General features: G+C 36.4%; 2 protein-coding genes across 10 annotated transcripts in view; one reads left to right on the plus strand and one right to left on the minus strand.

The window, feature by feature from the left end:
• Positions 1-3,112, plus strand: part of ATM (ATM serine/threonine kinase) — a 149,139-nt gene extending 146,027 nt beyond the window's left edge. For all 4 annotated transcript variants that reach the window (XM_036861082.1, XM_036861086.1, XM_036861083.1 and 1 more), the window contains one exon: positions 92-3,112. In XM_036861082.1, coding sequence (XP_036716977.1) covers positions 92-275 — 184 coding nt within the window. In that variant the 3' untranslated portion in view covers positions 276-3,112. The remainder of the gene's footprint in view (positions 1-91) is intronic.
• Positions 1-12,757, minus strand: part of LOC118899409 (protein O-glucosyltransferase 3) — a 161,938-nt gene that overhangs the window by 14,435 nt on the left and 134,746 nt on the right. The gene's annotated exons all lie outside the window — the stretch shown is intronic.

Consider the following 12,757-nt stretch of genomic DNA (forward strand, 5'->3'; position numbering starts at 1 on the left):
GGAAGGATCTGTTGTCAATTGTTCAAATTCTCCTATTCCCAAGGCCCTTTAAACTGTTCCACCTCATTAACCTTTGTGTTTTTGTCGTTAGTGATATTGACCACAGTTTCAACAAAGTAGCTGAACGTGTCTTGATGAGACTGCAAGAGAAACTAAAAGGAGTGGAGGAAGGAACCGTGCTCAGTGTTGGTGGGCAGGTGAATTTGCTCATACAACAAGCCATGGACCCCAAAAATCTCAGCCGACTTTTCCCAGGCTGGAAAGCTTGGGTGTGATATTAAGCATGTGATTGCCTTTGAATTCAGCCTTTAGAAATTGTATTTTGGCCTTCATTTTTAACCCACCCACATACTTCAAATAGGTATTAGTATTGAACTAAGTAAACTTCTGTGTTTTTTAAAAAACATTTAATGCTTGCTTCATTTACCTAAAGATGCTTTGATAGTCTCAAGGAACAGTTTTCTCACACTTTAGAAATAAACAGTCAATCATGCTCTACTTCTAAGGTAAATGTTTATTTTTTCTTCTCAAGTGCATACTTGTATCATTTTCAGTAGAATCACTGACTTTTGCTTTAGCTGAAAATGCAAGCAGCAGGAGTATAGCAGCAGCGCTGGCAGATTTTTCTTTAGTAGGAGTTAGAACAAATAAATATACTGCTAGTTTTGATATAGCTTTTAATTAGAACTTGTTTCCTGGATATTATATATGAATGATAAAATATTAGCATATAAAAGGAAGAAAATAACTTTAAAATTGTAACCATCTATATACCATAGTAAATATGTTTGGATTTTCAGTAGTGAGATCACTCAGTGTTACTGAATAATGAAGGTGTTATGATATGGAGAACAAATTTCACAGACACAGTATGGTTACTATTTTTTAGAAATGTATATTAGACCTTCTCATTCTATTCTCTTTATCTTTTAAGCCCACTGTGTTTCCAGTACTTTATCTTTCTATGATGCCTTCATATCTGTCTTCTAGTTCATGAATTCTCTTATCTCTATGTAATCTCCTTTTTAAACTATTCATTGGGTTTCTCCTTTCAAAAGTTGTTTTCCATTTCTAGGTATGTATCATTTTTAAGGTTTGCCTATTATTTGTTTCATGATGTCTAGTTGGGTTTTTTTTTTAACTTTAAGTTTCTGTTGTTTGTATCTGTTGGTTTTTGTAATTGGTGGACTGTTTATCCATGTATTTTGTGATTTTAGAAGGTGAGCTTATTTTCAGCAGGACCTTCTCATGGGAATCTTGAGTGACCTGGGTTAAGAATAATTCCTTCCAGAAAAGCTTTATGCCTGGTTATGTCATAGTTCCAGGGCTATCACTGACAGAGGACCACTCTTTCTTTAATTTCTTGGCTTCAGGGTTTCCTGACCTGAAGAGTACTATAAATTTACTGAGAGAAGACTCCCAGGCCAAGACAGACATTCTTCCACATTATCTCCCTGTGCTAGTCGGCAGAGTGTTGTATCGATGACTCCCCTTTCACTGAGAGTGTAAGCCTGAATGTGTCCCAACCTTATGGACATGAGGGCAGGTGCATTTAATTACTACCCACTGCCTTTTTAAAGTGCTCTTATAAATGTTATAGCTGAAATTCATAGGTTAATGAGATTGGCAAGTTTGCCAGGACAGCTAGAATATCAGCTCACACATCTACCTCTCTGGTTTTTAGTTTCCTTCTGAAACTGAAAATTTTGGGCCGTAAGGATTTCCCCTTTCTTACAACTTCTGCTATGTGTTTAAAAAATATTTCTTATATCTTAACCTAGCATTTCTGTGTGTATTGTTGGAAGGAAAGGGTTTAGGTATCAAGTTTGGTATATAGCTAGAAATGGAACTCTTCTGTCCCCGTAGTGTCATTAGATAAACAAATAAAACTACTGACTTGTCTATTGGTGAATATAATCCTTCCTCCATCCTTAGGAAACTGTTCATCTCAGCTGCAGAGATTAAGAAATGGATGATTGAACCTTGATGATGAATAGGATGAATGAATAGGAAACCTATTTTTATTACCAAAGTGAATCAAGGGAATGTAGCAAACTTAGAATGTCTTTATTTAAGAAAGCCTTGAAATCTTCATGGGTGGAATAAGAAATTATCAGCTAGATGATAGTATAGGTAAGTGAATTTGTAGCTAATTCTTGCTGGTTGATGTATGTTATTCAAAGAGCTTTGAATAACATCATTAATCTACTCTTCAGCGTTGAATGGTGTGCTGTAAAGCTCCTGTCCTATTCAGATATTCTTATTAATGGCTTTGAAAAGCTTACCAGATTTTCAGATAACAATTAGGAGGAATAGCTAATTCACAGGTGATAGAAATAAGATTCTAAAGATTATGACAAGCTGGAACAATGTCTGGAAATGAATAAGATAGAAAATAACTGGGAACAAATGAGGAATGGTTAGGTTTTTAAAATATTTATGATAGAATATTTGTTGTATGCTGAGTACCTGACATACATTATATGCAGTGTCTTTTGCAAGATTAGTGATGTTATTCCAGTTTACAGCTGGGGAAAGTGAAATTTGGAAAAATAAAATAACTTGTCCAAGGGCAGAATATAATAAGTTGAAGGTACAAGTTTAATATGGACAATCTCTAACTTGGAAATCTTTCAAGTGAAAAGAATCTAGGCTTCACCAGTCAGTTGGCTCATAAGGTCAGTGGAAACCAAGGAGAGAAGCTACTAGAAAAGCAGATAAATTACAGACTGTTTGAACAGTTGTGTTCAGATTAAGGGAGATAACTATTCGTTCCACTATTCTCTGTGCTGATCATACCACCCCATAGTATCTTCCTAATTAGTAGGTAAATAAATCCGTGGTCATGATAGTATATACTTAAAATATATGCACTTAGAAATGCTAAAAATTTAAATATGGCCTAAAGCAAATAAAAGCAAAGAGGAAAACCTTTGATCTTCTTAAAGATTAAAGTAGGCTAGTGTTTAAATACATAGAAAGCTAGTGTACTGGCTTGAAATATGGACATATGTGCCACTTCAAATATTTTGGTTGTACCTTAATGAAATTGTATATTTCATGTAGATTTTTTTTTTTAGTGCTATTGAATGTATTTCTTTATTACACTGTTACCTGTTTTAAAATAAATCTTAAAGAAAATGTATGCTAAGACTCATTCATTTTATTCAAATATTTGAGTGCTCTGTGGGCCAAGCATGGTGCTGGTTCGTAGGGAGACAACAGTAAGCAAGGCTGGGGTATACAGCAATTTACAATGCAGTGTGAACTGAGAAGCCTGCTACACAGGACCAGACCAGTATGGTGCACCTCACTCTAAATAATATAGTAGTTTTTGATTACCCTGTGACAAAAAGCCAAATGAATGTTCTTTTTTGGGGGGGCCTAGAGAGTGATCTGGTCGACATTTCTAGAGTCTAAAAAATATATACTGGAAATGACAGATACAAAGATCCTAATATTCTAAATTTGAAGTTTGCATTCCACATATTTATTGTTTTTTAAAAATCAATAACTTCAGTCTTTAGAGTTTCAGGCTTTTTTGTCCAGTTTCTGAAAAAGTGAATTTTGCATAAATACAGTACAAAGTTTTCACAGAGATTAGATTCAGAATTTGGTGAGTAAGGTGAAAATCTAATGAAAATTATTCCCTGAAAAATCCCTCACTTTGCCCATAATGTACAACATGCATAATTTTTTTAATGTACAACAATATGTAAAAATATATACTTTTACACTAATGTACAGTGTATGATTCTAAAGCAGTGGTTCTCAGGGGGTAATTTTGCTTCCCCACTCATTTGGCAATGTCTGAAGACATTGTGAGAGCATGAAACATTGACATATAGTGTTGAAGTTTAAGATCAGTACACATTTCCAAACCAGGAGAGAAATGGTCATGATTTGGCTTGTAGATCTTGCCTTGCTATAAGTGTGTGTTCATAGCTGGTCTACTATTAATGTGATTTGCTATTTTTAAAAATTGTGGTAAAATACACTTAACATAAAATTTACCATCTTGACCATTTTTAAGTGTACAGTTCAGTAGTGATATAAGTACATTCACACTGTAGTGCAGCCAATCTCCAGCACTCTTTTCATCTTGCAAAACTGACGTTCTGTACCCATTCCACAACTCCCCATTCTCCCCTCCACCCAGCCCTTGGCAACCACTATTCTATTTTCTGTCTCTCTGAATTTGACTGCTCTAGCTTCCTACTATAAGCATTTGTCTTTTTGTGACTGGCTTATTTCACTAGCATAATGTCCTTAATAAGGTTCATCCCAGTTGCTGTATATCAGAATTTCCTTCTTTTTAAAGATGGAATAATTTTATGGTATGTATAGACCATGGTATGTATAGACCACATTTTTGTTTATCCATTTATCTGTTTGTAAACACTTGGGTTGCTTTCCCCTTTTAGCTATTATGAATAATGCGGCTATTGAGCATGGGTGAACAGACATGTCTTCAGGACTCTGTTTTTAATTCTTTTGGGTATGTACCCAGAAGTGGAATCACTGGATCATATGGTAATTCTATTTTGAATTTTTTGACGGAAACACCATGCTGTTTTCCATAGTGGCTACAGTGTTTTACATTCCCACAAACAGTGCACAAGGGTTCTGATTTTTCCACATCCTCACCAACACGTTATTTTCTGTTTTGTTTTTTTAATAGTAGCCATCTTAATGCATGTGGAAGAGTCATTCCTGCAAGAAAAACATTGTATACTTTATACAAATCCAATGAGTGGTACTGCAAGAAATAACGAGTTTTACTGGGGAAATATGTCCTTCAGTTGACAATTTTGAAAACCTCGTTCTGCCTTACTTAATGTTAGGTTATTTGAAAACCACCCCAAAATGTTCCCTAGTATTTGAATATTCATTATAGACTTATAATTCTTTGTAAATACTTAGTATTTCTTATTGCTTAAGCAATTTTTTAAAAATATCCCTGAGTGTAAAGAGTTGGAAGAATTTTAAGAGAGAAAATGGTAATCACTCAGCTGGTTGCAGATTTGGTGGGGTTTTTTTTTACTTTATTTTTTAAATTGAAATATAGTTGATGTATAATATTATGTTGGTTTCAGGTATACTCCATGGTGATTTGACACTTGCATACATTATGAAATCACCTTGATAAGTCTATTAGCTATCTGTCCCTGTACAAAGTTATTACAATATTATTGACCATATTCCTTGTGCTGTATATTATATCCCCCAGGCTTATTTATTTTATAACTGGAGGTTTGTACCTCTTACTCCCCTTCACCCATTTTGTCCCCTGCACCTTCTCCCCTCTGACAACAACCTCTGTTTGTTCTCTGCATCTGTCTGCTTTCATTTTGTTTTGTTTGTCTTGTTTTTTAGAATCCACGTGTGTGTGAGATCATACAATATTTGTCTTTCTCTGAATTATTTCACTTAACTATACTTACTCTACCCTCTAGGTTCATCTGTGTCACTGCAAGTGGTAATATTTCATCCTTTTTTTTAAAGGCTGAGTAATATTCCATTGTATATATATACCACATCGTTTTTATCCATTCATCTATTGATTGACACTTAGGTTGCTTTCATATCTTGGCGATTGTAAATAATGCTGCTATGAACATTGGGGTGCATATATCTTTTTAAATTAGTGTTTTTTTGTTTTTTTTTGAGGAGGTAAATATCCAGAAGTGAAATTGCTGGGTCATCTGTCAGTTCTGTTTTTAATTTTTTGAGAACCCTCCCTAACTACTTTTCATAGTGGCTGCACCAATTTAAAACAGTTCACCAGGGTTCCCTTTTCCTCACATCCTCATCAACACTTGTTATTTGTTGTCTTTTTGATAATGGCCATTCTGACAGGTGTAAGGTGATATCTCGTTGTGGTTTTGATATGCATTTCCTTGATGATTGGTGATGTTGAGTATCTTTTCATGTGTCTGTTGGCCATCTGTATGTCTTCTTTGGAAAAAATATCTATTCAGGACCTCTATATTTTAATTGGGTTGTTTGGGTTTTTTGACGTTTAGTTGCATATATTTTGGATCTATCCTTGCAAATGTCTTCTGTTCAGTAGACTGCCTTTTCATTTTGTTGATAGCTTTCTTCACTGTGCAAAAGCTAGTTTAATGTAATCCCATTAGTTTATTTTTGCTTTGGTTTCCCTTGCCTGAGGAGACAGATCCAAAAAAATAATGCTAACATCGGTGTCAAAGACCATACTGCCTTTGTTTCCTTCTTGGAGTTTTATGACTTCAGTTCTTAATCCAGTTTGAATTTACTTTTGTATGTGGTGTAGAAAAGTAGTCCAGTTTGATTGTTTTGCATGTAGCTGTCCAGTTTTCTCAACACCATTTATTGAAGAGGCTGTCTTTTCCCATTGTGTATTTTTGCATCCTTTGTTGTAGATTAATTGACCATAAGTGTGTGGGTTTATTTCTGATCTCTCTATTCTTTTCCATTGATCAGCCTGTTTTTATTCCAGTACCATACTGTTTTGATTACTATAGCTTTGCAGTATTGTTTGTAGTCAGCAAGCATGATACCTCCAGCTTTGTTCTTCTTTCCCAAAATTGCTTTGGCTATTCTGGATCTTCTGTGTTTCCATACAATTTATAGAATTATTTGTTTGGGTTCTGTGAAAAATGCCATTGGTATTTTGATAGGGATTGCATTGAATCTGTAGATTGCCTCTGGTAGTATGGTTATTTTAATAATATCAATTCTCCCAATCTACGAGCACAGTTTATCTTTCTATTTGTTTGTGTCGTCTCAGTTTCTTTTGTTAATGTCGTATAGTTTTCTGAGTACAGGTCTTTTACCTCCTTGTTCAGATTTTTTTCCTAGGTATTTTAGTCTTTTTGATGCAATTGTAAATGGAATTGTTTCCTTAATTTTTCTTTCTGAGAGTTTGTTGTTAGTGTATAACAACGAAACAGGTTTTTGCATATTAATTTTGTGTCCTGCAACTTTACTGAATTCCTTTATTAATTCTCATAGGTTTTTGGTGGCATCTTTAGGATTTTTTATATCTAGTATCATGTCATCCGCAAACAGTGACAGTTTTACTTTTCCTTTCCAATTTGGATTCCTTTTATTTCTTTTTCTCATGTGATTGCTATGGCTAGGACTTCCAATACTATGTTGAATAAAAATGGTGAGATTGAGCATCCTTGTCTTGTTCCTGATCTTAGAGGGAACGCTTTCAGCTATTCACCATTGAGTATTATGTTGGCTGTAGGTTTGTTGTATATGGCCTTTATTATGTTGAAGTATGTTCCCTCTATTCCACTATGTTGAGGGTTTTTATCATAAATGGATGCTGAGCTTTGTCAAAAGTTCTTTTCTGCATCTATTGAGATGATCATGTGATTTTTATCCTTCAATTTGTTAATGTGGTGTATTTCATTGATTTGTGGGTGTTGAATTATCCTTGCATCCCTTGGATAAATCCCACTTCATGGTATATGATCCTTTTAATGTATGGTTGAATTCCACTTAGTAATATTGTGTTGAGGATTTTTGCATCTGTTTTCGTCAGTAATAATGGCCTGTAATTTTCTTTTTTTGTGGCGTCTGTCTGGTTTTGATATCTGGGTGTTGCTGGTCTTACAGAATAAGTTTAGAAGCGTTCCTTCCTCTTCAATTTTTTGGAATAGTTTGAGAAGAACAGGTGTTAACTTTTATTTAAATGTTTGGCAGAATTTACCTGTGAAGTCATCTGGTCCTGGACTTTTGTTTGTTGGGAGGTTTTTTAAAAGTATTGATTCAATTTCATTATTGGTGTTTGGTTTGTTCATATTTTCTATTTCTTCCTGATTCAGTCATGGGAAATTCTGCATTTCTAGGAATTTGCGCATTTCCTCTCGGTTGTCCATATTATTGGCATATAATTGTTCATAGTAATCTCTTATGATCCTTTGTATTCCTGTGGTGTTGATTGTAACTTCTCTTCTTTAATTTCTGATTTCATTTATTTGGGCGTTCTCTTTTTCATGATGATTCTGACTAAAGGTTTTATCAATTTTGTTTATCTTTCGAAGAACCACCCCTTAGTTTCATTAATCTTTTCTATTTTTTTTTTTTTAGTCTTTATTTCATTTATTTCTGCTCTGATTTTTATGATTTCTCTCCTACTAACTCTGGGTTTTGTTTGTTCTTCTTTTTCTAGTTCTTTTAGGTCTAACTTTAGGTTGTTTATTTGAGATAATTCTTGTTTTCTGAGGTAGGATTGCATTGCTGTAAACTTCCCTCTTAGATCTGCTTTTGCTGTGTTCCATAGATTTTGGATCATTGTGTTTCTATTTTCATTCGTCTTCGGGTAGTTTTTAATTTCCTCTTTGATTTATTTAATGACACATTGGTTGTTTCATAGCATGTTGTTTAGCCTCCCCATCTTTGTGTTTTTTGCAGTTTTTTTTTCTCGTAGGTTGATTTCTAGTGTCATACCATGTGGTCAGAAAAGATACTTGATATGATTTCAGTCTTAAGTTTATTGAAACTTGTTTTGTGACCTAGCATGTGATCTATCCTGGAGGATGTTCCACATGCATTGAAAAAAATGTATATTCAGCTACTTTTGACGGAACGTACTGTATGTATCTATTAAGTTCATCTGGTCTAATGTGTCATTTAAGACCAGTCTTTTTCTGTATTGATTTTGTCGGATGATCCATCCATTGATGTAAAGGGGTTTTAAAGTCCCTACTAATACTATGTTACTGTCAGTTTCTCCCTTTATGTCTATTAATATTTGCTTTATATATTTAAGTATTCCTATGTTGGATGCATCTATATTTACAATTGTTTTATCTTCTTTTTGGATGGATCCCTATATCATTAAGTAATGTCCTTCTTTGTCTCTTGTTACAGCACGTACTTTAAAATCTATTTTCTGTGATACAAGTATTGCTGTCCTGGTTTTCTTTTGATTTCCATTTGCATGGAATACCTTTTTCCATCCCATCACTCAGTCTGTATGTGTCTTTACATCTGAAGTGAATCTCCTGTAGGCAGCATATATGTGGGTTTTGTTTTTCTATCCATTCAGCTACTCTGTGTCTTTTGATTGGAGCATTTAGTCCATTTACATTTAAAATAATTAGTGATAGACATGTATTTATTGTCATTTTGTTAATTGTGTTCTGGTTGTTTCCGTGGTTCTTTTTTTGTTCCTTTTTTCTTTTGCCCTCTTTCCTTATGATTTGATGGCTATCTTTAGTTTTATGTTTAGATTCTTTTCTCTTTCTTGTGTGTCTATTATTGGTTTCTGGTTTGTGGTTACCATGAAGCTCACATATAACACGGTATAAGTTACATAATCATTTTAGTTGATCTCTTAAATTCAAATGCGTTCTAACCAGTCTACATTTTTACTCCCCTATCCCAATGTTTAATGTTTCTGACATCATATTTTACGTCTTTTTGTGTTGTGTATTTCTTTATTTATTGTGTATATAGATGGTTTACTACTTTTGTCTTTTAACCTTTATACTAGTTTTATAAGTGGTTGAATTACTACCTTTACTGTGTGTTTCCCTTTACCAGTGAGATTTTTCTTTTCATAATTTTCCTTTTTATAGCTGTGGACTTTCCTTTTCTGCTTAGAGAAGTCCCTGTAACTTTTTTTTTTTTTTTTTTCTGGCCATGCCACGTGGCATGCGGGATCTTAGTTTGCCGACCAGGGATCGAACTCATGCCCCCTGCAGTGGAAGCACAGAGCCCTAACCACTGGACCACCAGGGAATTCCCTATAACATTTCTTTTTTTTTTTTTTTTTTTTTTAAATTTTTATTTATTTATTTATTTATTTATTTATTTATTTATTTATGGCTGTGTTGGGTCTTCGTTTCTGTGCGAGGGCTTTCTCCAGTTGCGGCAAGCGGGGGCCACTCTTCATCGCGATGCGCGGGCCTCTCATTATTGCGGCCTCTCACTATTGCGGTCTCTCTTGTTGCGAAGCACAGGCTCAGACGCGCAGGCTCAGTAATTGTGGCTCACGGGCTTAGTTGCTCCGCGGCATGTGGGATCTTCCCAGACCAGGGCTCAAACCCGTGTCCCCTGCATTGGCAGGCAGACTCTCAACCACTGAGCCACCAGGGAAGCCCCCTATAACATTTCTTATAAAGCCAGTTTAGTGGTGCTGAACCATTTTAGCTTTTGCTTGTCTTTGAAACTCTTTATCTCCCCTTTAAATCTGAACGATAGCCATGCCAGCTAGAGTATTCTTGGTTGTAAGCTTTTTCCTTTCATCACTTTGAATATATCATGACATTCCCTTCTGGCCTACAAAATTGTTGCTGAAAATTCACCTGATAGCCTTATGGGGGTTTCTTTGTATGTTACTAATGGCTTTTCTCTTGCTACTTCTAAGATTCCCTTTATCTTTAATTTTTGCGATTTTACTTTTTTTTTTTTTTAATTTTTTTCTTTTGGCCATGCCATGCAGCTTGTTGGTTCTCAGTTTCCCAACCAGGGATGGAACCCAGGCCACAGCAGTGAAAGCCCGGGATCCTAACTCTATGCCACCAGGGAACTCCCTTTGCAATTTTAATTATAATGTGTCTTTGTGTGGACCTCGTTGGATCATCTCGTTTGGAACTCTCTGTGCTTCCTGGACTTGAATGTCTGTTTCTTTCCCCTCGTTAGGGAATTTCTCAGCAATTATTTCTCAAGTAAGTTCTCTGCCCCTTTCTCTCTTCTTCTAGGACCCCTGTAATGCAAATGTTAGTATGCTTTATGTTGTCTTAGGTGTCTTGTAAACTATCCTCATTTTTTTTAAATTCTTTTTTCATTTCTCTGTTCAGCTTGGGAATTTCCACTGCCATGTCTTCCAGATTGGTGATCCATTCCTCTGTATTATCTAATCTACTATTGATTCCTTCTAGTGTATTTTTTATTTCAGTTATCTTATTCATCAACTCCTTTTGGTTCTTCTTTATATTTTCAAACTGTTTGTTTAAATGGTCATGGTGTTCTCCATTCTTCTCCAGAGTTCATTGAGCACCTTTATGATCTATACCTTGAACTCTTTATCTGGTAGATTCCTTATCTCTACTTTGTTTAGTTCTTTTTCTGATGTTTTGTCTTATTCCATTGTTTGGAACATAAATTTCTGTCTCCTCATTTTGCCCAATTCTCTGTGTTTATTTCTGTGTACCAGGTAGGTTGGTTACATTTCCCAATCTTGGTGAAGTGACCGTATTTAAGGAAACATCCTGTGGGGCGCAGCAGTACACTCCTCTCTGGTTAACAGAGCTATATGTTCTAGTGTACCCCCTACGTGGGCTGCCTGTGTGCTTCTGTTGTGACGTGGCTGGCCCCAACCCCACTGGCTGCAAGACCATGTCTTGTATGGTGGTTGTGGGCCCACTGGAACGTGGGGTAGGCTTCCTATGTGGTTGTCTGTTGTCTGTGTGACTCAGGGGCATTCGGGATTGGTGCTGTCCCACTGGTGACCGAGGCCAGGTCTCCACATGGCTGTCTGTACAGCTGAGGCCTCAGGGTTAGTGCCAGCCTGCTGGTGGACAGGGCCAGGTCCCCAGCACTAATAGGCTAGAGGGAGGATTCCAGAATGGCACTGGTGTTACCAGTGCTAGATTAAGCTCCCCAAAATGGCTGATGCCTCCATCCCCAGGGGGAGTCCTGATTGCTTCTTGCCTCTCTGGGAGGTTCTCTAAGATCAGTAAGTGGGTCTGACCCAGGCCCCTTTCAAACTACTGCCTCTGCACTGGGACTCAGAGCATGTGAGAAGTTGCATGCACCCTTTAGGAATGGAGTCTGTTTCCTATAGCCTTCTGGCTCTCCCTAATGTAAGTCCTGCTAATTTTCAAAGCCAGACACTCTGGGGGCTCATCTTCTCAGTGCAGAATCCCCATGCTGGGGAGCCTGATGTGGGACTTGGACCCCTCACTCCTTGGGTAGTACTTCTGTGATACTGATATTCCTCCCTTTTGTGGGTCGCTGACCCTGGGTTGTGGGTCCTGACTATACCATGTCCACCCTTCCTACCTGTCTTATGGCTCCTTCTTTAATGGAAAATCTTTTCTGCTAGTCTTCAGGTCATTCTCATAGATAGTTGCTCTGTAAGTAGTTATCATTTTGGTGTTTCCATGGGAGGAGGTGAGTTCAGTCTTCGTACTCCACCATCTTGGCCCTCACATTGTGTTAAATAATTGCAGTGTAAAGCAACATGGACAAGTGGATTTCATAGACATCTCAAACATATTCATGGCATAAAAAGGCCAAAAAACAATGAACATAATCCTGATGAGTCAATGCCTTCTACTTCTAAGGAAAGCATACCATTGCTGCACAAACTCTTCCTGATATTAGAAGAGCCCGTTTTATGAGGCCAGTATTACCCTTAAGTCAAAAATACAAGAATTATGAGAAGAACAATACAAAACAAAACTGAAGACCAATATCGTTCATGAATAGAGGCAAAAGTCCTTACCAATATTAACAAGTCAATTCCACCAATATAAAAGAGGTAATACATCATGACCAAATGTATGAAGTGTTGTACAAAGAGAGCGGGTTTCATAGACCAAAGTGAGCAGGAACAAGGAAGTTATACTGGGCATTGTCAGTTGGTTAGAACAGTTACTTCCCTTATATGGAGCAAAGGGAAGTCTTGGAGCCAGGTTAGGTAATTTTTGCTGAGCAGGAAAGTGCTGATTGGTTGGCCTAGGCCTACCTCTTTTGGGAGAGCCGAGCACAGAAATTTAAGTTTTGGTTTACTAACATGGGGCTTAGCATA

Source organism: Balaenoptera musculus, chromosome 8, assembly GCF_009873245.2.
Source record: "Balaenoptera musculus isolate JJ_BM4_2016_0621 chromosome 8, mBalMus1.pri.v3, whole genome shotgun sequence".
Lineage (NCBI taxonomy): Eukaryota > Metazoa > Chordata > Mammalia > Artiodactyla > Balaenopteridae > Balaenoptera > Balaenoptera musculus.